Source organism: Danio aesculapii, chromosome 1 (assembly GCF_903798145.1).
Source record: "Danio aesculapii chromosome 1, fDanAes4.1, whole genome shotgun sequence".
NCBI classification, from domain to species: Eukaryota; Metazoa; Chordata; class Actinopteri; order Cypriniformes; family Danionidae; genus Danio; species Danio aesculapii.
In genome coordinates, this window is record NC_079435.1 from 23,710,734 (window position 1) to 23,738,100 (window position 27,367).

At 36.5% G+C, this 27,367-nt stretch overlaps 1 protein-coding gene across 1 annotated transcript in view; it reads right to left on the minus strand.

The window, feature by feature from the left end:
• Nucleotides 1-4,567: 4,567 nt before the first annotated feature.
• fam193a (family with sequence similarity 193 member A) overlaps nt 4,568-27,367 on the minus strand; it is a 46,573-nt gene continuing 23,773 nt past the window's right edge. The window contains exons 13-23 of the mRNA XM_056457626.1: nt 25,263-25,395; nt 24,988-25,131; nt 21,296-21,562; nt 19,496-19,709; nt 16,597-16,821; nt 13,884-14,082; nt 13,541-13,727; nt 11,329-11,565; nt 7,272-8,115; nt 7,100-7,181; nt 4,568-5,594 (exon numbers count right to left, since the gene is read on the minus strand). Of these exons, the coding sequence (XP_056313601.1) occupies nt 5,501-5,594; nt 7,100-7,181; nt 7,272-8,115; nt 11,329-11,565; nt 13,541-13,727; nt 13,884-14,082; nt 16,597-16,821; nt 19,496-19,709; nt 21,296-21,562; nt 24,988-25,131; nt 25,263-25,395 (2,626 nt within the window). The 3' untranslated portion in view covers nt 4,568-5,500. The remainder of the gene's footprint in view (nt 5,595-7,099; nt 7,182-7,271; nt 8,116-11,328; nt 11,566-13,540; nt 13,728-13,883; nt 14,083-16,596; nt 16,822-19,495; nt 19,710-21,295; nt 21,563-24,987; nt 25,132-25,262; nt 25,396-27,367) is intronic.

The window sequence follows — 27,367 nt, forward strand, 5'->3', positions numbered from 1 at the left end:
GAAACGTGTTTACCCATTATTATCCTTGACTTCACCTGCCACGCTGTTGCGAATGCAAAACGCCATGCCAAAACGGATAAACACAGCCTTTAATCATAAAAGCAGGGAATTCCCGTGCTCTGGCTTACTGCGCCGCTCATTTGAAAGAGCAGCACCTTTTTTAAAATAGATTATTGATGTTACCGACTGTATTGAGAGTTATCACAGCCTGTTGTGTTGTTTTTTTGATAAGAGCGATCAGCACTCAGACAAAACTCTATTGTCAATTCCAGTATGTGGAACGGTGGGGTTTTCCCTCTCGAGCTGCATGTTTTTCCTCAGCTCTAGGCCATCCTCAATGAAAAGATCTAAATAAGCGAATGCAAACTAGAGTATCCCATCATTTATTTATCTTTAGTAAAATATCTAGTTTATTTTTACCCTATTATTGTCTAAGTTTCACTATGGAAGACTACAAACTGTGATTAACAGGGCTACATATGTATTTTTATTTAGAGAGTGTAATGAAGGAAAGTTTATTTGGATATGTATGGCAGGTGAAGGAAAATATCTAGTAATTATATGTATATTGAATTCCCAAATGTTTATAGGGGAATATTTTTGTTTTATTTACTTTCATTTTAGTGTTTCATTTAATTAGAGAAAGATAAGATGTGTAAACTTCATGTTGAAAGCAAAAAATGAATCTAGGCTCAGCCATTACACAAATGAGGTAATTCCAGCATTGCATCATGGCTGACTAAAAGTGGGCAGACTTATAAAAAGCCCTACCAGGAGATTCACAAAATCTCCCATCATTCATTTCCAGATTCCCCATCATACACGTGCTTGTTTCTTTAATTATACAAATATATTTGAATTAGATTATTTAAAAATGTAAATGTTAGGCCACTTATTTCTTTATTAAAGCATACAGCTTAGTTTTACACAAAATAAGTCATTTATGAACAATATGAACACCAGTACAGAATTTATTTGACAAAATACTGTACAAATAATATTATACAATTATATTTCAGCCTAAAATATCCATTTTAGATTCTTTTTTTTTAAATTTTATGTATATTTTTGGAGGGTCTCAGTAAATTTCCATACACCATTACTTTTAAGTTTCACATCTTGGTGCTGAGGTTTGCATTTTATTAATGTTTTATTAAACTATAGTCGATCTTAATATGTCTGTATAAACTTAATTCTATTTTTTATTAATACATTTTTTAGAACAGTTTTTATTTCATTTTTATAAGAATGTATGAGCATTTACTGTCACTTTCCAATTGAATGGATCTCTGCTGAACAAAATATGAAAACATCACTTATGTTAAAAACTAGACCTGCGATCTTTAAAATCATACAAAACGCATCAATAAACCAGGCCATATTTTTACGCTTGCCATTTAAAAAGGCATGACGCAGTGTAAAAATATGCTCAAATATATTGTATCAAATACTGAAATGAGATCATCTCTTCCAGAGCAAGACAAGCAACAGTTCCTCTAACCCTCTTATATCTGTTTCTTTGTTATTTGCCCAAAAAGGTGGGCGTTCCCCATAGTGAAAAAGTTTTTCTTGGCAGGAAGTGAAGAAGAAAAAAAAAAAAAAAAAGCCCTACATAAAGCAAAGTTTGATGATGACGGATAGACGCAAAAGTTCCCTTTCTGTGGGAGTCGTGAGTTTAGAAATAGTCTGTCAAGTAATTTTAGAAGATTAAAAATATGCCCTTCTTCCATTTTCATATGTGATTCAAGTGTTTTGTGAAAAGTGAGGTAAATGTCACTTTTTCTAAAGCATTTTGAATCCAAAAATCAAGTAAATCTTTTATTTTAAATCTTCAGATGATATTAAGGTCATCATACTTTGATAGAATGCTATAAACATGTTAATTTAAGCATATTCAAGTGTTTAAATGTAATGTTTAGTTCAGAGTTCTATAAAAAAAGATCACTAAAATGTAATGTTTTGGTCAAAACTTCTAAACTAGAAATACAAATGATCAGGTCTCTGACATTATCTTCTCAAAAAAGACAAGATTCGTCTATAGATGACAACATTTCTGACAAGGAAATGATTGTCTTATAATACAACAAGCATTTAAAGGGGAATTCAAGGAAATAATTAAAATATTAGTTTGACAAATTACCACAAGCACTGTTTATTTCCTTCTAAATAACGTGAATTAGAAAGAAATACCAAAAATACAGGAAAGCCTACAGTTGAAATCCAAAATGGAGAACAATTTATGGCCACTGAAATTTGCAGCAGTAATGTAACCTTTATTGGTCACATTTTTAGTTGTGTCTATACTATACTAGCAGAACTTAGAAATTCAGTTTTACAAAGTAACCAAAACTCTTTATTTTGTGGAAAATTAAAGAGTAGTAATGACTGTACAAAGTATGTGCTATTACAGAAACATTTTAAAGTATCGTATGAAAAACGAGCAATGAAAATGGCAGATTTTGCATATAAATCAATTAATTTGCTAAAAATATGTTAACGGTTATTTTAAAAACTTTAATGCGGAAAATGAGAGATGGAAACGTATTTGCTGAATAAATAACAATGTAGCGAAGACTACACCCATGTGCCTCATTAGCTGTTTTATATGCGTTTATAATATGTATAATATCTGCCAGCAGCTAGCCATCTGCAACTCTCACATGGTCACCCACTGAAGCTAAGCAGAGCTGCGCCTGGTCAGTACCTGGATGGGAGAACACATGGGAAAGCCAGGTTGCTGCCAGAAGTATGTTAGTGAAACCAGCAGGGGGCACTCAACCTGCAGTCTGTGTGGGTCCTAGCACCCCAGTATAGTGAAGGGGACTCTATACTGCTCAGTGAGCAACGTCTTTCAAATGAGATGTTAAACCTGACTCTCTGTGTTTATTAAAAATCCCAGGATGTCCTTTGAAATAGAGTAGGGGTTTAACCCTGGCATCCTGGCCAAATTTACCTACTGGCCTCTGTCCATCATGTTCCCCTCTCCACCAATCAGTGGTGCGCGGTCTGGCCGTCACGTCATCCAGATGGATGCTGCACACTATTGGTGGAGGAGATTTTCTCCCCCCAAAAATGTGTAAAGAGCTTTGAGTGTCCAGAAAAGTTCTATATAAATGTAAGGAGTTATTATTATTGCCTGTAATACATGTATTTTGCAAATAGGGCCCTCGCTGCCAGGGCATTCAGCCTTTCTTCTTTGTTCGAAGCATTCTTTTTAGCAATTGCAAGCTACAATGCTACTACATTTATAACTTGCCTAATTGTTACAAACTGCAGTCCTGTCTGCAATATGCTTGCCTTGTTTACTGATGGTTACTAGGTTACCAATACTACAGTAGGCCTCTCTAAAAACTTGTTTAAAGCCCATAATTTGCATTTGGACTTTATTTATTTATTTATTTCTTACAAATTTTGAAAAGATTTGCTTTCAATATTTAAGAAATGACAGATTTGATGCTATTGCTGAAATGGTCATGCCTTTGTCTCTCATCTGGAGAACCTGCTGTTGAAGGGTTTCAGCCACTTCACAACTGCTCGCTATCTTACAAAGTCAGTGAAAACTGAAAAGTTTGGCTACCATTTAAATAGGGTTTGTCAGATAATTAAGGACATTACCACAAGGCCCTAAATTAGCACTAATAACTGTGAGGAATCTGAAAGTGTTTTCTAATTTATTATTTTTCAAGCATCTGATTTAAGCTTATATACTCAGCCTCAGACTATTTTTAACTCATGAAATATACTTTAAAAACAGGTCTTTTACTCCTGTCAAGATAGCATAAAATAGCACTATGAAGTGAGCTCTGAATTTAGGAAACGGCAGGTTTTCTCTAATCTTGATCTTTGCTGAATTTCGATTTCACATTCAAGAAAACAACAACCCTAGAACGGATGATGGTAGCTTTTTTTCTGTTAACGTTTCAGAAAAACCTTTATCTCAATATCCATTCTGTAGGCTACATTTAGTTTAGAATTAATGCCGCGTATGTAGCGCTGAATGATAAAAATGATCTGATAAAAACATTTAAGGTTATTTTCACCTTCAACTTGCACTTACCTCTCATCAGAAACAATAACACTGCATAAACTGCTCCCATTGATGCTCATTGTTTGGATTGGAAAGAATGGCTTCATTGACCAGTGAAAACACAAGCTTGAACTGGGGCTGCACCTGCCACACCCTGGTTACAGGAAAGAAAACCCAAGCAAAATAAACCTTAAACCATTCATAATGACTTCACCCCAGTTTTAAAGCAAACGATCCAAAAAGTCTGGAGCACTGCTATTATCATCATCACTACTGATTGCTTTAGAAACCAAATGCAGTTAGCGTAAAACTGTAAACACTGAGTGAAAAAGGAGTTTCATACGCATTCGTTCTTACCAGAATGATGGGGACGGACCCGCAGCAAGGTGCCATGTCATGCAAATTAGGGGTGTCAGGTCGATCCTTTCATGTTGATCTGCAGGTTTTGAATTTCCCCTTGGTTGGATAAGGTTAGGAATTTGGTTATGAGATTGACCCAATGCAATAAAAGAAAAGAAGAAGACAACTGACGCACAGAAATGTCCTGCCACTCTACTGTATTCCATCTTTCAAAAAGAAAGACAAGATTTTAATATTACTTAACAATATGTTAAAAAGTAGCCAGTCCGGCTTCAGTGTTAATACAATATACACTCTATAACAGATCGATAGTGTGAGTATTGTTCTTTTTCGATTCAATTCCGAAAGTTTTCTGATACAAGCTTGGTACAAGTTGAAAAAAAAAAAAAAAACAAACAAAAAAAATAAAATAAAATAAGTTTGTAACTTGAACGGAGTTGTTACACTGAACAATTTTAAATGGAACTGAAAAATCGACGTGAACATTGTCAAGTATTAGCAGTTCTCCCAATGAAGGGAGAGGTAGGGGGGTATTGACGCGAGGCTGACCGGTCCGACTTTCTTGACAATGGGTTGTGAGGAAGTGCAGTGCTAGGTGCAAAGGTGAGCAAAGCCACAGTTGATTTGAATAAAAGCATCTCTTTTTTTCTCCATATTCATCTTTTTTCATTAGGCATGTCTTTTGAAGTGCCTTCATCCTAATGTACATAAAGCCAGAGAAAACCCAGAACATGGCACACAGACCAAAGGGAGACGGCCCACTCACTGACAAAAAAGCACACATGCTTTTTAAAAGAAGAAAAGGGAAACCAAAATAATAGGGATAAACTTATAGAGTAGCATTTTGTGGTTGATTCTTTTTTTTCCCCAGACTTTGCTCTTTTTGTTTTCTCTCCAGAAGTACTGCAGGAATATAAGACCGTTTTGGTTCCTTGTGGAACCCACAGCAACAAGGACAAGGCAAGGCGGCATGGATAATGTAGACCGGAGGAGCGTTTGAAGCGTAGCAGCACTGGGGGTCAGCAGTCAGTCTGTAGAAACACGGGAGAGGGCGAGAAGAAACCGGAGGAACGCTGATCAATTCCTGCCATTGTCTCTTGAAAGGAAGACCCATTAGTGGGCAGCAAACGTGGCCTTCTTCAAGCTAAAATTGGACCAGTTGATGGACAATCTCTGCCTTGTTTGTCGCGCCGAGTCCAAGCAAAACCTGCAATGAAATTAAATTTGTTAGTGGACAAAAGGTCATAAATGGCAGAAAAAGGCCCTGATATACCTCCAGCTAAATTGAAATCCGAACAAAAGCGGTTTCAAGAGTTCACGCTTAGACCAAATCCCAATTCTATTTCTGTACCCCTACCCCTTCCCCTTGAAAAAGAGTGTGAAGGGGAAGGGCTTTAAAATGTACCCCTAAGAGATGGGACACCACAACACCACCTGCACACGTCATCATATGTCATCGCGATCTCTTTCGCGATTCATACGAGATCGACGATGGCAACTGTTGTAGCTATTCCAGTTGCATTATTTTTTGGTATTTATCTTCAGGAAATTACTGAAGGCAACAATATCATGTTATCATAACGACATAATGTGGCAATAAGCTTGTACTGTGCATTTACACAGTGGCCATATTCATCTATGTAAACACAAGAAAATAACATTAACATTATACCAGACACCGTAAAAAGCTCATTCCGAGCTACTAGACTTTTCTGACAGGGGCTTCGAGTGTCATCGAGTGAAAGATTTGAAAGTATGTTGTGGGACTGTGATACAGAAGTTATTATAAGATATATGAGATAGCAAAATTTAGTGTTTTTTAAGCATGACGGTAAAACAGGAATGCCGTTATGAATGCATTAAAACATATGCTTGTTGGTTGTAAATATTCGTAATAATGACAAAAAAATTGTATACCCGTGTGCTGCCATGTTGCCGTTGTAGATGGTGTATTCTGGGAAATTTTCGTACCCCTTGGTTTCGAGTGTGGTCCTGAAAAATATCTGTTTCAATGGCTAGCCTTTTCCCTTGGCCCTATGCCTTCAAGCTCAAGGGAATTGGGACAAGAGTAAGGGCTAAGAGGTAGAATTAAGACTGGGCCTTAGATATTGCTTGACACTAATTGTAGGTTTGGCATGCTGTCCCAGGAGAGAACCCTGAGCTCAGAGATAATTGAGCCCTGCCTGGTCAATCAGCATGTAAGGGGATCCGAGATCAGGTAGTTCTCGAGAGCTCACCCTGGTAGAGGAAAAGGGGGAGATGGGGGGGATTCTTTAAAAATGAAGATAAGGGGAGTAAAGTGAAATGGACCATTTACTGTAGGTTTGGATTAATCTGATTGGTTTATCGATGACTGCAGGTTAGACTAGGCGTGATCAATCATATCACATGTTCCTCTCGAAATTAGTTTATAAAACTTCACTTCATGAGACGCATTTGAATACATGTTAAAACCAGGTGGAAACGCGACCAGAGTAAAAGTGCCGTTTCACGTGCATCTGTTCTAATCAGACCTATGGGGATGGACCTGTCGCACAGCAAAATGTTGTGGTCGAAATACAGTCATTGTAATAGAAATCCTCGTAACCAGTGATTCGTCAAAAAAGTTCTCCATGCAGATTTTTCTCATATTCAATCTGGTCTGAAAGTGACTATGACACACTCTTACAATACTTTTTTTTTTGGTAATGAGACCTAAAACATAGAAGGTACCTTTTGAAATATTCCACCTCACGTTCAGTCTCGTCCATATCTACGCTGTCCAAATCGATGTCTTTGGGCAGAAATACATCATCTGTTGGACAATAAGAAAACAAATCTTCTGTTAAAAGCATTCTTTTTATCAGTGGCACTTCTTTCATATTGGGCACCTGATAAATCTAACCTATTGAGTTATTCATCTTATCTCCTTTTTTCTTCTTATTCTTCTTGGCTTTGCTTTTAGATTGAGGCGACTCGTTGCTTGGGACTTTGCCATTCTGCTGAGAAGAGTCTGAAGCTGGAGATTCAATAACAGGAGAGTTCCTCTCGTCTTTTCCTCCATTCTGTGGCTTCTTCCCACTAGTCCTCTCTTCCCGCTTGATCTCGGTCACCGACTCCTCTGATGTTCTCTGCTTGGCTTTGGCGTCAGTTTGAGGGCTGGCCACATTCCCAGCTTTGGGAGGTTCTGGAGCTTTGGAGGTCTCCGCTGGCCTCTTTGTGGCTTCCCCGTTGGTTTTGGAGCCATTTGCTTGCTGTTTGGGTTTCACCTTGGTGTGGGCTGACTCTGGGTGGAAGGAGGTGCCGTTATAGAGAGCAGGACACTCTGAAGGCCTCTCTTTACAAGTCTTTGGGCATGGCTGTTGCGATGAGGCGTTCTTCCCACTGATTAGGGATTGGGGTTCTAGACAATGCTCTCTAGGACTGAGGCGGATGAGGCTGTGCAGTAGCTGCGTTTTGCCGTTCTGCATGTTCTTTTCTAAAACGCTCTGAGCTGTCTGCTGTAGAGGCTGAGGGCTGTTGATTGTAGGAACGAGAGAATGGTTTTCAGACTTGGTGAGCAGCTCCTTGACTTTACTCTCTTTCTTTTTCTTCTTAGATGCCCGCAACTGCTGCATTTCCTGCAGATGGAGCAGCTCCTGCTTCAGTGCCGCCTCCTCCTCCTGCTGCCGCCGCCTCTGTTCTTTAAGAAGCTGCTGCTGTTCCTCCAGTTCCCGAGCCTCTGCCTCTAGACGAGCTTTTTCTTCCATCTGCACACCAACAAACATAGCGTTAAACCAAATACACCACAGAAGACAATTTAATGTTGTTGTTGTTTTATATCATGCACTTCTCACAATCTCAGTGATAGTTTACAACCTGTGCTAATCTTGCTTTTCCATAAGACTAAACCTGATGCTCTACGAGCCTTACAGTATGGCTCAACCATTAATTGCATTTACAATAATAGCGCAAATTTTTAATATGCAATTTTTACACCACATAGGATGCGATTACACTGTAGCCAAGTCATGTGATGTGCAAAAATAAAGCTCTAAGCTTACAGATTTTTACATATTTTCTGTTATCATGGGAATGCCCTATTTATATAATATAGTCATGTTAGACCTTTTCATATTTCTTGACGTATTTTCTTTAATAAACACATTTGCTAATTTGTTTAAATTAAAGATGCTTATTTTATTTTATTTTTTTTGGGGGGGGGGGGGGGGCTGCTTAAAAATTGCAATTAGTTAGTTAACTTTTCTTTGTCCCTGTAGGAAATTTATTTAGCAGCATACACATTTATATAAATAAATCATTTAAAAAGTACCATGGTAGCCCTACTTCACATAAATATCCAGTCTACTCACCATCAACAGCTACTGAGAGAGGATGAATTTATTTAAAAACTTAACTGCTTGTGGTATAAATGATACATTTGTCCTATTTCTTACACATCTGGAAACACTGTATCGATGACCTGAGGGTAACAATTTAAAGGTGTATGATAAGGGATGTCTTTCATCATTGCCAATCATGATATCCTTATTTAATACTCTTTCTTTGTATGTACTGTCAATGCTCTAGTTTTATTCCCAACAACTTACTGGCGGCTGTTACCACCTTCCCCAGTGACCTCCTTTGGCTCTCAGAAGCATTTTTATACCAACAGATCACACAAAAAAGTTACACTACTTTCAATAAAGCACAATAAAACATGATCAACAATGTGTTGTCAACATTAAACAACACAACAACAAATTAAGTTTTGCTATTTGACAAAATATGTGCAGAATTTGAGAAATAAAAAAGGTCACTTGTTTTTTTTTTTTTAAATAAAACTCTAATAGGTTTCTAAAAAACTTTTTTTTTTTTTTAAATCGTACTAAGGTCAGTACTGTAAATTGCATTGAATTGGGAGTTGAGCGAATAGCTACATTCCTACTCATATTGTGTAGTACTATAATGCATGCATCAGGGAAACCTTATGAATACGCAGGGTAATGAAATTACTTTTAAATACACATTCACCTTTCACTTGGGACTTTGAAAAGTGCAAACTAAAAGCGCAATCTAATGATAGTGTGGGTAGCTAACTCCCCATATTGTTCAGTCTTTACACTCATAAATTACAGCTGAAATGAATTATTGCTGATGCAATGTACAGTAGTCAACATTTAAAGTGGATCATCAACTTTCATTAAAGCTGTCCTAAAACTATTGAACACCCATTTTAAATTTTGAAAAACTATTTTAAACCAATTCAAATGTTGACTTCAGATAAGTGGTACTAATTTTGGTAACACTTTATTTTGATGGTCCATTTGAGTTTTAGTAGACTGTCTGCTTAATATCTGTTGATATGCTCCTTCAACAGACATTTAACTGAATAAAAGAAACTTTGCAAGTACATGTCAACTTAAGCCTGGTTTACACTTGACACGCCTGCTAGTTTGCTTGAGTGCATGCAGTGAATGTGACGTCATTGGTGTGGAAGGTTCGCTTTGGGTGCGTGCGACATGATTTCGGCTGGCGGAGCGCACGTTTTTCTCTCAAGCAAACAGTTCACACAGTGCTGCGTTTTATTTCAGCTGAATATGAAACACTTGAAGAGATTTGTCTGAAAACAGGTACACCTGTACAGACATCTTTATGATCCGACCATGTGTGATTATAGGGATAATCAGATGACCCATAATTCTTATAGGAGGACAGTTTTCCTTAAAACGTTTAGAAAAACTTGAAGGATAAGTTTGTTAAACCAAAAAGAGAGGCCTTGGCAAAAGTGAAGACCCAGGTGGTTTTAATACACAATTACAGAATGTTTTTCCACCATTCATAGGTTTTACACTGATGTATATATTACTATTTTAAATTTAAAACAATTCAATAGTTACAAAAATAAAATGAAGTAACAAATATTTCTTTGATAACTGGAAAAGAATGTTTGAACCTACCGGTTTACAATATACTGATGCCCTGTTTTTCTGAACTTTATTGGTGATAATGGTTAGCAATGTTGGACCATTATTGCCTTTTACCATATCAGTAGAGGACAAACTAGCCATTCAGTAATGTGTCAATTGTTGAGTGGGTTAAATAAAAAAGGCTTTAGTTTTTAGACATTTAATAAGTGTACTTTTTTTTGCTTTTATTCTTGCCATAATAAAAAATATATATTTGTAAAGTAACCTATTGCTCTGTTGTCAATATCATTTCAATAAACTTTAAGTGAACTGTCCGAGATATGAACAAAAACAGGTGATGCATCAAGGGTTAAAGAATCTTGAACGGTTATAAAAATCTTTATAATTAAAATAATTGATAAAAATAATTCGTTTAAAAATCTTTAATAATATTAATGATATGACGTTGTTTCCGGAAATGTCCTACGTTCTCTGTTTATATATCGTCTTATTTTACGGTGGGTTTCTTTTGACTGCCCCCTGTCGTTTTAAAGAATATCACAACAAGCGTCAGGTATAAAATCTTCACCGTTTCGTGAGGTGCGCGTGCAGTCAGCGGAGGTCTGCGACAAATCAGGCTTTACATTAACCCTAACCCCAACCTCAACCCTAACCGCAACCTAACAGTCTACTTATAATCTAATGAGAATTAGTTGGCATGCAGATTCAATGTAACTTAAATTCAACAAACAGACCATCAAAATAAAGTGACCCTAATCCTTTTTACCCCAAGAATCCTTTGTACAGACTGTCAACCTGTCAGAATAAGCATTATTTACTTTTAACTGCCAAAAACTTAAACTTGAATGGTGTAACTGCAATTGTTTTTATTTAGTGTGGCCAGGAGTGATTTATTTCAGGAAGATGATTAATAACCACAAATGACATTATCATATTGCTCGTTCTGTATAATGATCTATTGTTGGTGTTAATTAAATAATATCATTAGATACTGATCTTTGAAGTTATTTTCTAAAGCCATTCAACTCTACTTTAGGCCAATACTTTGTTTACCTTCTTCTGTTTGTGACGGGCACGTTTGGCTGCTTTGGAGCTGCTGCCTTGTTGTTTGTTGTCTGCGCTGTTGATGAATTGTAGCAGGTCTTCTACCTTGCGATGGTCCTCCACCCCGTCCCGCTCTAGCAGCAATTCTTCCTTCTTGGGCTGTTGTTCCTCCTTCCGCTTAGTCAACCTGAGCCGCAACTTCTCCCGCATCTCTGCATAGTTCCTACTGGTTGGTGCCGCGGGAGGCTAAACACCAAAAACAACATGTGTCCGATTATCTTATTTATTCATGATATGAATCTAATTAATATGAGCACTTAATATGAACTCTTTCCTCAAATATTCCTTGATTTACATAAGCAGTGAAGCATTCTAAATTGATTTAGAGCAAGAAAATAAGTGCATGCGCTGACCCATCAATGACACTGCGTGAACAACACACACTGATTGAAAGCTTTGATGCCACAAAATGACTAACTATAATTAAAAACACAAATTATTTTACAAAGAATCCTTGCAGTATGATATATTCAGCTTAAGAATATAAGAATCAGGCTTTCCCATTCATTTACATGGACATAAGTGGATATGGCTATTTTGCATTAATGCTGAAGTGACAGGAAAAGATGTAGATTTACATTTAATTATTTTGTGGGCACTTTTCCCAGATAGTCTAACACCGTACAAAAGGTATACAGCATTCAAAAGCATGAATAGAATATGAAGTGTTGAAAATCCGATTCAGTCTTTTATTGAAGAAGCAAAAAAGGAATTGTTAGTGTTAGAAATCAAATCTAAGCCAATTTTATTTGATTATATTTATTAATATTATAAATTTAAATATAAATGTATTATCTCCCATCATATTATACTCATTAACCAATAAAAACAACTTTTTTCTAAATATATAAAATGCATAAATTAAACAAAACATTATTTTTAATTGATGATTTGTGTGTGTGTGTGTGTGTGTGTGTGTGTGTGTGTGTGTGTGTGTGTGTGTGTGTGTGTGCTTATTATGTTATGATAAAATTGTACATTCATTTAAGTTTACACTTATCGGCCACTTTATTAGGTACACCTGTCCAGCTGCTTGTTAACGCCAATTTCTAATCAGCCAATCACATGGCAGCAACTCAATGCATTTAGGCATGTAGACATGGTTAAGACATCAGTTCAAACCGAGCATCAGAAAGGGGAAGAAAGATGTTACTTTGAACGTGGCATGGTTGTTGGTGCCAGACGGGCTGGTCTGAGTATTTCAAAAACTGCTCATCTACTGGGATTTTCACGCACTACCATCTCTAGGGTTTACAGAGAATGGTTCGAAAAAGAGAAAATATACAGTAAACAGCAGTTTTGTGGCCGCAAATGCCAGAGGTCAAAGGAGAATGGCCAGACTGGTTCGAGCTGATAGAAAGGCAACAGTAACTCAAATACATCTGAGGTATGCAGAAGAGCATCTCTGAATGCTCACATCAAAAATTGAGTCAGCAGAAGACCACACCGGGTGCCACTCCTGTCAGCTAAGAACAAGAAACTGAGGCTACAATTCACACAGGCTCACCAAAAATTGGACAATAGAAGATTGGCAAAAACGTTGTCTGGTCTGATGAGTCTCGATTTTCTGCTGCAACATTCAGATAGTAGAGTCAGAATTTGGCATCAACAACATGAAAGCATAGACCCATCCTGCCTTGTATCAACAGTACAGGCTGGTGGTGGTGGTGTAATGGTGTAGGGGATATGAGTATTGTATCCTGAGTATTGGTGCTGACCATGTCCATCCCTTTATGACCACAGTGTACCCATCTTCTGATGGCTACTTCCAGCAGGATAACTTGTTATGTCATAAAGAGTGAATCATCTCAGACTGGTTTTTTGAACATGACAATGAGTTCACTATACTCAAAAGGCCTCCACAGTCACCAGATCTCAATCCAATAGAGCACCTTTGGGATGTGGTGGAAAGGGAGATTCACATCATGGATGTGCAGCCAACAAACCTGCAGCAACTGTGTGATGCTATCATGTGAATATGAACCAAAATCTCTGAGGAACATTTCCAGTACCTTGCTGAATCTATGCCATGAAATATTAAGACAGTTCTGAAGGCAAAAGGGGGTCCATCCCTGGACTAGTAAGGTGTACCTAATAAAAGTGTCCGGTGAGTGTATGCTGTGAGGTTTTATTAAAAAGCCAAGTGAGAGTGTTTCCATACCCCTCCATGACCGAAGAATTCACAGTAGCAGCAGTCGCAGTACTTTCCTTCCTTCTGATTGGTGGAGGTGGAGGTGGATGAGCTATGCTCTGAGCTGCTGTCCTCGTCTTGGCTCTCCTCTCCTTCATATGGCTGGTGCTCGTATCCTCCATTCCCTTCACACCGATGACCCTCACACTCTGGATCACTGACAGAAACATCCCCACTGTGAGTACATGCACTCGATTCCAGATCTTTACTTATCAAAAATACAAAGCTCTATATATGGTATAAAATACAGCAGCTTGTCATTTTTTTAATGATCACACTGAAGACACATAAATAGTTTAGATTGTGGACTGACCTGCATACACTATTTGCACCACTGGCCTGCTGCTCATCCATGAAGCCTGGAGGCACTATACTGGGTAGTGTGTTTGGGGAAGAAGCGTGTGAGGCTGGGTTGAGTGGGGGGAGAGATGAGACGCTGGTGGGACTATTCCTAGGAGCAATAGGAGTGGGATGTCTATGGTCCTCTTTACCTAAATTATGGAAAACTTCATCTAGAAGAAAAGAGAGAGAGAGAATAATATGGTGTAAAATCAGCAAAAAAGAAGAAGAAATTTAATCTTAAAAGTATTGTCACTTAACAGAAATAATATACAGTATAGAATATAAAGTTATGGTGCAGTGGGAAAAATAATTAATATTGTGTATGACTCCCATGAGCTTAGAGGACTGCATCCATACATCTCTCCAATGACTCAAATAAGTTATTAATAAAGTCATCTGGAATGGCAAAGAAAGTGTTCTTGTAGGACTCCTAGAGTTCATCAAGATTCTTTGGATTCATCTTCAATGCCTCCTCTTCCATCTTACCCCAGACATGCTCAATAATGTTCGTTTCTGGTGACTGGGCTGGCCAAACCTGGAGCACCTTGACCTCTGATGTGTAGGCTTAAGTATGACAGGAGCACTATCCTGCTGAAGAATTTGCACTCTCCTGTGGTTTATAATGTAATGGGCAGCACAAATATCTTGATGCCTCAAGCTGTTGATGTTGCCATCCACTCTGCGGATCTCTTGCATGCCCCCATACTGAATGTAACCCCAAACCATGATTTTTTCTTCACCAAACTTGACTGAAAGCTTTGAGAATCTTGGGTCCATGTGAGTTCCAATAGGTCTTCTGCAGTATTTGTGATGATTGGGATGCAGTTTAACAGGTTATTCATTGGAAAGTTATTTTTGGTTGGTCTTAAAACTGGATCGACGACAGACTTTTGTCTGGTAGTGTATATTGCGATATGAATTCAATTTCACCATATGACCTGATAGTTCTATTACGAAAGAATTCATAATTTTACATTATTTTTAATAAATACAAGCATAGATAAATACTAAGGGTGTAACGCTACACAGAAAGTCACGGTTCAGCATGTTCCTCAGTTTTTGTGGTCAGGTCTGGTAGATCAGGAAAAAGCAAGATATACCCAGTGCTTGCTTTTTTTCTGTTTATACTGAACTGGCAGAAGTGTTTTGTCACAAACAGCTACAAAACTAAAAAGCTTTTCGTCATACCAAAGTACAAATTAGATAGAATAATGAAAAATACAACTTTATAATCAGGCAGTCTATTAAACTTTCAAAGGTTAAACCCAGCCTCCTCCTAAAACAATAGAAATGCAGTAATTGTGCATTACATTTAAGATTCAATAAGCTTGAAATGGAAATCTGTTATAATGAAATCCTAGTCCATCTATTTATTATTAATGAAGTGGACAACTCGTGTTCAATCACTGATCTTGATTGATTTACTGCCCCACATTTCACAAGCTTAAAACCTTGCGCACAGTTGGCATAACATTGTTTAGTTGCAGACGTTTAGTTGAGTGCAGAAACACTGTGTTGAGAAGCCTTTACGATTAACCGTGTCGAATTAAAGCGCGGTTATTAGTTACATCTCTAGTAGCGTTTCACCCCTAATAAATAGAGCAAAGACACATATTAAATAAACCGTTCTTTATTTTTCTGGGGAGTCAAACTTTTAATATTTAAAAAAAAAATTGGTTTAAAGTTTGGCTAGAGAAAAATCAAATGTGTAATCATTGATTTGATTTATTATTATTGACTATGATTGTATTTTATGTGTGTATTGTACTAATTATTAATTCAATATTGTTAATCTTGTTACAACATCCTGCTCAGGGACTACAGATGCAAGTTAGCTTCATAGCTAACTCAGTGTCATGTTGTACATTGTAGCTAAACGAATAAATGAAAATGAAATTAAACAGTTTTTAGGTACAGAAAATGATTAATCAAATGTAAAACCACAGTGTATGGTCTTAAAGCAACACTCCACTTTTTTGAAAACAGGCTCATTTTACAAGTCACCTAGAGTTAAACATTTGAGTTGGCAATAATATTACACAGTGCTGTAACCTATTTGAAGACTAGATTCAGTTCGTAAGTTTGTTGATTATTACGCTGAAATAAGAGTAGAGTTCCTAGCCATATCGGTCGTGAAAATAGCAACTTTTAATTTTTCGTCAGTCTTAGTACACGATATAAAGAATATAATAAAAATGTAACAAAAGTCAAACTGTAAATAGTGAACTTATCAAAGCTTTTTTTTTTTTTGTGCGAGATGCTAATGGTCTAATCCGATTCAATGATTTATGCTAAGCTAAAAGTGGTCTTGTGAGATCAAGAGATTGACTTAAATGGATTTCAAAAAAATTTTAACTCAACGATTTAACTTAAGATGACTTGTAAAATAAGCCTGTTTCAAAAAAAGTAGTGTCCCTTTAATCCTACAAGCAATTAATTACAATTAATCTTGATCAAAGCCACAAACGTTATAATTCCTTGTTACTTTATACCTGCATGAAGACACAAACTTTAATGCAAATGATAAACTTTCACTCTATTATGGTTAAACTGTGCGAAGACTCCAAAAAGATGTGTTCCAAGTTGTGATACCCAACCCGACACTGTACAACTTGCATTGTGGCTACTACAGATGCACACATTGCACTGTCAATGCTGAAACCATCCGTGGAAGCGATTCTTACTTGACTGGACAGTGGTGGCGGTACTGGAGACAGAGGAGGTGGCAGAGGAAGTGGCCATCACCACTTCACTGGTCTCCATAAAGGCATCTTGGTAGTTGAAGAGACACTTTTTCTTGGCGCCATTTTTCTTCTCTTTGCCATCTGGGGAAGGGTGGGGGTTGACACTTGGGTCTAAACTAGAGGAAAGTAAGGGCACGTCGGGAAGGGGAGGACCCAGCATGTCACCTATGATGAGGAGAAGAGTTTCAGTGAGGTCAGATAGATTTTCTTGGGGTTTAGAGATCATTTAAATGTCTTTAATATATATATATATATATATCATACGTATATGGCTGAAATGAGCAACTTGTTTTTACTGTGATGTTGCCCACCTTCAAACTCATCTCGTTGGAGGTGTGCTGCTCGAAAATTGTTTTGACTCATTCATAAATTTTGATCTTTCTCCAACAGTTACTCACCACCAGCTTTGCGGTCTCGGGGAAACCCATCAATTATGGTCCAGAGAGAACACACCATTTAAAAACAGCAGCTTAATGAGGATAAACATAACACGCCTTCTCTGTGGATGGCATTTCGCTAATGATGACTGAAGAAAACCCTTTAGTATAGTTATTACTGTGTCACTTTTGAGTGACTTTTGAATCCTTTATACAGCTGAAATCAGAATTATTAGCCCCCCTTTGAATTTTTTTCTTTTTTAAATATTTCCCAAATTATGTTTAACAGAGCAAGGAAATTCAAAGTTTGTCTGATAATATTTTTTCTTCTAGAGAAAGTCTTATTTATTTTACTTCAGCTAGAATAAAAGCAATTTTTAATGTTTTAAAAACCATTTTAAGATCATTATTAGCCCCTTTACGCTACTTTATTTTCAATAGTCTACAGAACAAACCATCGTTATACCATAACTTGCCTAATTACCCTAACCTGCCTAGTTAACCTAATTAAGTCTTTAAATGTCACTTTAAGCTGTATAGAAGTGTCTTGAAAAATATCTAGTAAAATATTATGTACTGTCATGATGGGAAAGATAAAATAAATCAGTTATTAGGAATGAGTTATTAAAACGATTATGTTAAAAAAAGAAAATCTTCTCTTCGTTAAACAGAAATTGGGGAAAAAAAATAAACAGGGGGGCTGATAATTCAGGGGGGCTAATAATCCTGACTTCAACTGTATATTTTTAGCACATAGAAAATGAAAAAAGTTTCAGGGATTCACTTCAACATTTTAATGAAATTTAACTCTCTTTTTTATTGCTTATCTGGCTGTTATGATATTTGACTGGTAAAAGGGGTGGGCTCTTATTAGGTAGATATGCTATATTAAATCTTATATAACAGTATTTATATAATATTTTAGTATCTAACGTAAAATTCTGAATATAGCTCTGCATGCTTTTTCAAATTATTTGATTTTACAATTTCTTTTAAAGCCACAAATATTATGTTTGAAGCACTTCATTTCACACACTGTATATGTGTAAAAACACTGTAAATGTGGAAAACAAAAAACTTTAAGAAAAACACAGAAGTGTAAATATGGGCTTTTCCCACTAGTTACAAGACAATCTGGCCAGTAGGTCTGGTTCCCAGAGAACTAAATTCCTCTTGAACCATTGTCCTGGTTGCATTTGCAGCATCACTAGCAGATCTGAAGTAATGTAAGCAGGCTGAGTGTGACATTAAGCAAAACATCCAATAAAATCAACGGCTGGAGGATGCAGGACATCATGATCGAACTGTGTTTTCATTGTGCAATAATGGGTATGGAATCTGGAATATGGGTTATTTGGCTAAATCTCCTATGTCAACTTGAAGTGCTTCATATCATGGAGACTAAAAAAGAAAACAATGCCACAAAAGCAGCAGGAAAACGCAGCTATCGTTTGCTTTATAATTGTGTCTTTTTCCAGTGTTTTTATATGGCACATGTTCCCCAACCAGTATTAACTTATGTTAGTTCATATTACTCAGAAAGCCTTTATTGTAGATGTTTTAAAAACCTTTTAAAATAATTTAATTTGAGTAATCTGAAAAACCTAAAACACTTTTATTTACTAGAAACACTGTCAATAAGTCAATAAATACCCTTTATTTTAAAGTCAAACCGAAAAACAAAACTGAAATTCCATGTTATTCCCCTGTTTTAGACACAAGGCTTAAAGAGATAGTCCATCCAAAACTATCATTTGCTCACCCTTTGCTTGTTCCATACCTGTATAAGTTTCTTTATTCTGTTCAACACACAAGATATGTTAAAAAAGCTGAAAAACTATAACCATAGACTTCCATAGTAAGTTTTTTTCCTACCATGAAAGTGAATGGTAACAACAAAGAAACTAATAAAGGTTTATAACCACTTGAGGGAGAGTAACTAGTGAGTAAATACATTTTTGTGTGAACTATCCCTTTAAGGCTAGTCCTAGACTAAATTGCACATGAGCTGTCTAAACTAAAAACTTGAATTGACATAACCAAAAAATGTCAATGCCACAGAATAGTTTCAATATACATAGCAGTATTATGCGTTTCTAAACACTTATTTATAAAAAATGCTTATTTACCTAATTTATTACCTAAACCCTATTTGTGAAACGGTCCGATTGTGCTTCCCCTACTGTGGACACTACAGAACTTGATTTTGTCCAAGCAGAATTGATTAGAGCGATCACATTTAAGTCAGTAGGCATATTAGGTATTTAGTGTCATCCTCTTGTGATAGGACAGACAAAAAAAATAGGGTAAACTGGGCCTTGCAATAGTTTACAAAATTAATCAAGCTATAAAATTAACTCCTAAAACTGAAAACATTTACTAGCATTTTAATCAGAATGCCGGTGTTCTTTAATCTGCTTTGAAGTGGGTGAAACATCTTTAAAAGGGCTTATGAAACTGACCAGGCAGCGGCTCTTGGAGCAGCACAGAAGGGTTCCAGTTCTTCATCATGTGCGTGTCCCAGAGGTTCTCTAGCTTGAGGGAAGGACACGGTAAAGAGCCGTTCCAGTCCCCTGCCGTGCTAAAGCAGCTCTGGTACACGTGCTCTGGTAAGGTTGGATTGAACGCCTGTTGCTTTCCGCCTGTGTGACTGGACGTGGGAGTAGGAGGGAGAGTCTAGAGAAGATAATGTGGAGAGAGTTACATGACAGAGAAATGTCCTTTTAATATGATTCATTATGAAATCTAGTGATATGAGTACAGAAATCATTTAAAGTAAATCATTGCTTGATAGTCAACAGTCAGTAATGTGGAAAGGTACATGCTAAGTAGGAAGTGAAACCTACAACTGTGCCTTTGGTTTATTTATTTCTTTGCTTTAGATTTTTGATACAAGTCACCCCCCTTGTGGCTAGAAAGATTACAACAGTCCCTGACAGGGTTTGCACTCTTTCACAAACAGCTGATTCAAGGACTTTTAAGCACTTTTTTTACAGGACCATTGCCACTTACACTTAATATATTAACATTAAAAAAATAAGAGAGAGATTATTTTTGAATGTGACTGTTTTAACAGGGTTTCTGCAGGTTTCACCAAATTCAATTTAAGACTTTTTAAGACCATTATGAATGAAAGTTTAGACTCCTAAATGGCTAAATGCTAAGGATTTTTTTAAATGGCCCAGATAGAAAAGATTTTTATGTACCCTATAAAAAAAAAAACAATAGTATAACTGAATACATTTAATAATACAATAATAATAATAATAATAATAATAATAATAATAATAATAATAAATAATTAAATTGTTCTTGATATTTCTTAGCAAAATATATTAACTATTATGTAAAAACAAGCAAGCTCAACTTGTACTATTCACTTTTTTCCCAACATAAACTTTCTCTAAAATAAAAAAAAAATGAACAAATGTTTTAAAAATTGTAAAAACTATAATTAACTAAATCTATGCACAACAATCTGTCCAGATCGGTATCCTCTGCAGTAAATACATGGAGCACTTTTAATTGGGTGTTAATAGCCATTTTGGGTAGCTATAAATTACATTAGATTCAACTTTACTGTCATTACACATGTACAAGTATAAGGCAACGAAATGCAGTTTAGGTCTAACCAGGACTGCAATAGCAGCAAGTGCAGGATATAGATATAAGTTATAATGTGCAGTTATAGAAAAGCTATGGTGATATTTATAGATGGATGTACTATGAACATTATATACAGGTTGTATTAACTATGAACAGAGATTTACAATAGATGAATATATGTAAAGGTTGCTTTTAATAATCAGAAGAATACATGAACAAAGGAAAATGAAGATCTGTTAAAGACCTACAACAACATTTCAGTAGATTTAAGACTTTTTAAGTCCCCACGGATACTCTGTTTAAACAGTCATGTCCATAGAACTTTTTTAAAAGTAATATTCAAATGCAGCTTCTGAAATATGTATAAAATGTGCATTATTTGTCATAATTCTTGTACAAGATGTTAATTCAAGTTTTTTTTTTATTCTGTTTTTGACAGCAGCATGACAATTGCTAAAATAACACTAAAAACAAATTGTTTTTTAAATTTAATTCAAGCACTTACAAGGCCCTATGTTAGTTTAAGTAATTTCCAGGCCTTGAATAGATGTCTGAAATTCAAGAACTTTTAAAGAAGCATGGGAACCCAGCACTGAGCACAAATAACCAACGCAATTCAAATTGTGTGTGTTTTATTGCAGTGTTTTTTTTCTAACCTTGCTGTGAGTGAGTGGAGGGGTGGAGTAGAGGGTGGGCAGCAGTGGTCTGGGCAGGTGCGAGAGGTTGTGTAAGGGGAGATGGCCATGGATGTGAGGGTAGAGGTGGAGGGCAGGGTGGGTGGCTGTCTTCTCTGAGAAGAATTGGTGACCCCCTGCATGCAGCCTACTGGTGGGCAGACAGGTGGAGCTCAGGCTGGAGGTGCTACCATCCATAGTGCCCTGATTACACACATGACACTCGCATGGATGCTGTACGTGGTCCACCTAGATATAAAATAATCAAGTTTTAATATTTTGTTAGAAAGCATGTACAATTCAGCTGTCTGTGACACTGTAAACTGTCTGTGACACTGATGTGTCATAGGATATGTGCATATATATATATATATATACATACATATATATTTATAACAACAGTTCTGTCTGGTTCTTGATTCTGATTGGCTGATAGTCAGCCCTCTTAACCCTTCACCCTTGTGTATTACTCCGCCTACATACAGTGACAAGCTGGACACCTCTACAGTTTTGACAAATATTGCTGCTGTTGGGCAACATAATGTACTTTTGAGGCTTTTTTAGGCAAGAATGTAGTTGTTTAGATTACAACTATGCAGTTTATTTATAAGGATAGTGCCTATTTCAAAACATGTATAATTTCTGAGAGACAACGCGTTGGCGGCCAATTAGCCTGTCTTTAAGCAAAGACAGTTGACGATGTTCATCCACAAGATGGCAACAGAGACCGCATAATAAGTCCTAAGAGAAAAACTGTGTTCTTTCAAATTACAGCTGATCAAATCATTATTAAACAGGTAAATTACTCTACGATCTCTCTCTTTTGTATGTTGTAGTGCTATATTTGTCCTATAGTAATAGTGATCTCCCGATTGCAACAGAGAAATATCTGTAGACTGATGGCATTTCATGCTGTTCAGCCTTATAATCTTAAAATGTCAGCTAAATCACCTGTTTTGTCATCACTTTAGACATTACGCTACAGAATCATTTAAATACTAGCTCTAAAGTGACGTTAGTGAAGTAGAAACAGTTTCTGCTGATCCGACATCAGCTGTAGAAAGTAGTTCCTCTAACAAAAGCTGTTTTGAAACTCTCTTTGTTTGATTTTCTTTTTTATACACAGGATTATGCCATCTAACTTTGGTATAAACGCAATATCACACTCGTAGCAGTGCAATGTGGCTGTATATTGTTACTAAGAGCGACACAACAGCACTCGGCCTGCAGGCCTCCCACCAGTGCCGATACAACTTCAATGTAACATGTAGTTCCAGCTTAAGGAAGCATACAAATGTAAAATGCTTGAAATCTACCCACAATTCTGGAAATAGTCATTTATTTAGACAACACTCAAATTGTCTAAATATCTATTAAAAAAAAAAAAACATCTAAAATATTTTACAATATCAAATAAAATGTATGAAAATGTTTAGTAGTAGTACTACTACACTGTAAAACCCAACAGTCAACTTTATCAAATGAAATGAGTGTAGTTAACTCAAAATTGACTGAATGTTATTTCTACTCATTTGAAAAATGTTTTGAACTCAGTGTTGAAGGTAATGAGTTAATTAAATAATGTACCTCACTGCTTCAACTTAAATGGAGTAAGTCCACAGTACTCATATAGATTTTTTTTTAAACTCAAATGGTTTGTAGCAATCGGTTTCCTCAAACGGTTTGAGTTGTCTAAACTTATTGGTTTTTACAGTACTCAGTTGGTTTAAGTTCTCTTTATTTATTGGGCTTTACAGTACTCAGTTGGTTTGAGTTCTCTTTATTTATTGGGTTTTACAGTACTCAGTTGGTTTGAGTTCTCTTATTTATGGGTTTTACAGTACTCAGTTGGTTTGAGTTCTCTTTATTTATTGGGTTTTACAGTACTCAGTTGGTTTGAGTTCTCTTTATTATTGGGTTTTACAGTACTCAGTTGGTTTGAGTTCTCTTCATTTATTGGGTTTTACAGTACTCAGTTGGTTTAAGTTCTCTTTATTTATTGGGCTTTACAGTACTCAGTTGGTTTGAGTTCTCTTTATTTATTGGGTTTTACAGTACTCAGTTGGTTTGAGTTCTCTTTATTTATTGGGTTTTACAGTACTCAGTTGGTTTGAGTTCTCTTCATTTATTGGGTTTTACAGTACTCAGTTGGTTTGAGTTCTCTTTATTTATTGGGTTTTACAGTACTCAGTTGGTTTGAGTTCTCTTTATTTATTGGGTTTTACAGTACTCAGTTGGTTTGAGTTCTCTTCATTTATTGGTTTTACAGTACTCAGTTGGTTTGAGTTCTCTTTATTTATTGGGCTTTACAGTACTCAGTTGGTTTGAGTTCTCTTTATTTATGGGTTTTAACAGTACTCAGTTGGTTTGAGTTCTCTTCATTTATTGGGTTTACAGTACTCAGTTGGTTTGAGTTCTCTTTAGTTATTGGGTTTTACAGTACCTCAGTTGGGTTTGAGTTCTCTTTATTTATTGGGTTTTACAGTACTCAGTTGGTTTGAGTTCTCTTCATTTATTGGGTTTTACAGTACTCAGTTGGTTTGAGTTCTCTTCATTTATTGGGTTTTACAGTACTCAGTTGGTTTGAGTTCTCTTTATTTATTGGGTTTTACAGTACTCAGTTGGGTTTGAGTTCTCTTTATTTATTGGTTTTACAGTACTCAGTTGGTTTGAGTTCTCTTCATTATTGGGTTTTACAGTACTCAGTTGGTTTGAGTTTCTTTATTTATTGGGTTTTACAGTACTCAGTTGGTTTGAGTTCTCTTCATTTATTGGGTTTTACAGTACTCAGTTGGTTTGAGTTCTCTTTATTTATTGGGTTTTACAGTACTCAGTTGGTTTGAGTTCTCTTCATTTATTGGGTTTACAGTACTCAGTTGGTTTGAGTTCTCTTTATTTATTGGGTTTTACAGTACTCAGTTGGTTTGAGTTCTCTTCATTTATTGGTTTTAATGTGCTCAAATTGCTTCGTTTACTCAAATGGATTAAGTTACAGTACTCATTAGGATTAGTTTTTGAACTTAAATGGTTTGTTGCAATCGGTTTCCTCAAATGGTTTGGAGTTACCTTAACTTTTGGGTTTTACAGTGTACCAATACCGGCTTAATGTATACTTTATGAAAATATATATTTTTATAAAGCTGACAGCAGGACTTTATACTAGTCTTTAGAAAGATTGTGGGGAAAAAGAAAATAAAAATAAGAAAAAAAAAGAATATTATTATATAATATTTCAGGTGCATATTTTGCAGAACTAAAAATACATTATGTATTTTGATCTATTGCAACCCACACCTTAGTTAAAAAAAAAAAAAAAAACTCAAGACTTTTGAGTAATCATTCTGTGTCAATTCTTAGCTTGTTTTTAACAGCACGCTGTATGATTTACAAACAGCCTTACTCTACTTGCATCCAATTCGGTGCACTTCCTAGTGAGCATTTGAGGGTGCAGTCATCTGCTGTTAAAAACTAAGCTCAGAATAAATACAAGAGAAAAACTCGGCATTGTTGAAAATCTCTGAATCAATATCTCAAACTATTTACTTCAGCTCTACTTCAGACACCTTTCTCAGTTGTTTTGTTATTTAAGCTACTATTGTGTTAGTAGTTAATCCTGCAATTACTCAATATATATCTTTTTTGAAGTCCTGGCTTCATCTTTTCCTAACCTCTACCTGTGTATGAGGGTATGACGGAGGCGGACAGTCATGTTTCCCTCCAGAGAGCACCTCCTTATGACCTAGAGGCTCTCCACCGCTTTGCCTCTCCTCCTCATCACCTTCAGAAGAGCTACTACTGCTGCTGCTCCCCCGTGAAGACTGAGAGAACAAGAGAGAGAAGACAGCTTATTACCAAGCAGAGTTTTACTTTCTAAAGTCAAATGTCACAGTTATGTTTACTGTGCACTGTAGGCAGCAACAAACACTGTCAGCCGATGAGCTGCACCTACTTTATCTTTAAGGATCAAGCTCTCCTCTCCTCCGCTGAGCTGGCTGTGAATGCCATTAATGCTGGCCACCACCGCAGGGTCTTCATACCCGCTCAGAGGGTAGATGGCAGACAACGGAGGCACTTCATCATCGCTGGGGCAGAAAAGGCAGAAGGAGGACAGGAAAAAAGAATTAATGAGTCAACCTTTGGACGTGTGATGTAATAAACTGATGACACCGTGTTACTGACAAACCGAAACTGAGTGAGCTCAGCAGGAAAGTACATAATGAAGTCACTGAAAACATGAATACAGTAATGACTACTATACTTGGAACTCGCCTGATCTGACCCATATATCATTTTTGCAACTCTCTCCATGGAAGAGGAGAAATATTACTAGTACTGCACATTACAACCACTACAAAAATTACCGAACTTATGTTTTAGTTTTACTTAAAATAGAAATGATGTATATTACTCCACCCACACAGAGTGAGAGCAAATCAATAAACTCACTAGAGTTTGACAAATATTGCAGCTGCTGGACAACATAATGTACTTTTGAGTCTTTTTTAGGCAGGAATGTAGTTGTTTAGATGGCAACTATGCAGTTTATTTATAAGGATAGTGGCAATTTTAAATATTTATAATTTTGAAGATACAGCGCATTGGCATCCATCAGCCTGTCATACTAAGCAGAGCAAAGACGGAAGACTTTCCGCCACAAGATGGCGACAGAGACGGCATAATAAGCCCTTAGAGAGAAAATTTCAAACTACAGCTGATCAAATCATTATAAAACAGGTAAGTGACGTTCTAAGTCGATCTCTCTCTTTTGTATGTTGTAATGCTGTATTAATACCATAGTCTGGTAGTGTTTCTGGTAGTGTTTGCTTTGGCTTTTTTGCGGTTAATTATTGTGATCTCGATTGCAACGGAGAAATGCTGGGAAATGTCTCTAGACTGATGGCATTTCATGCTGTTCAGCCGTGTAATCCTAAAATGTGAGCATAATCACCTGTTCAGTCATTACTTTAGATATTATGCTACATATTCATTCATTCAAATTCTAGCTCTAAAGTGATGTTGGTGAAGTAGAAATGATTTCTGCTGTTCTGACGTTAGCTGCAGATGTCAATGAACGGCGGAAGAATGTAGTTCCTCATACAAAAGGGGTTTTAGACTCTCCGTGTTTGATTTTCTTTTTAATACACACAATTATGCCATCGAACTGTTGTATAAACACAATATTACACTCGTAGCATATGGCTATATATCACCACGGGTGGGACACTAATGCACTTGGCCTGTGGCCTCGTGCCAACGCATGCCTAGGGCTGTGACTGTAATGGATTTTCTGTTACCGCGGTGATGAAGCAAGAAATCATGCGGTATGTCAGTTAACCGCGCATATATATAGTTAAACTATCAGACTGGCACAGGAATATCAGTATATTAATATAGGCTTTGCTAAAAGGCTGGTCAAATGTAGGTCTTTTTTTACAGAAGCTATAAACAGACGCGCATGCTGCGATCACGGTGATGAGTCAACAATCGCATATATTTTGACTTGTTTAAAGTAGGCTATAGCATATAAAAATTGTGTGTAAAGAAGTTTATAAAAAAATGTATCCAATATATCACAGGGGTTTGTGTAGCAGCAATTACAGTGGAGCATTATCCTTTTTTCCTGTGGAGCGAAACAAACTCTGCACAGTTGTGTAGCGGATGGAGACGCACAAAAATATACGATTCATATATTTTCTACAATTAACGCATTTCGTATCTTAGTTTTTGTCGGTCAGTAATCTACAAAATAAACAATAATAACTAATAAACTTTGAGGTGAAGCGATAGGCCTCAGGGCCTATCTACTGAAAGCGTTACCTACAACCTATTCTTGTTTATTTTGTAAATAACTGACTGACAAATTGTACAAAACAAAATTCGTTCAAAGAATATTTTTCTTCCGACGAAAATATATGAATTGTATATTTTTGTGCGTCTCCATCCGCTACACAACTGTGCAGTGTTTGTTATATACATACATACATACACACACACACACACACACACACACACACACACACACACACACACACACACACACACGCACACACACAC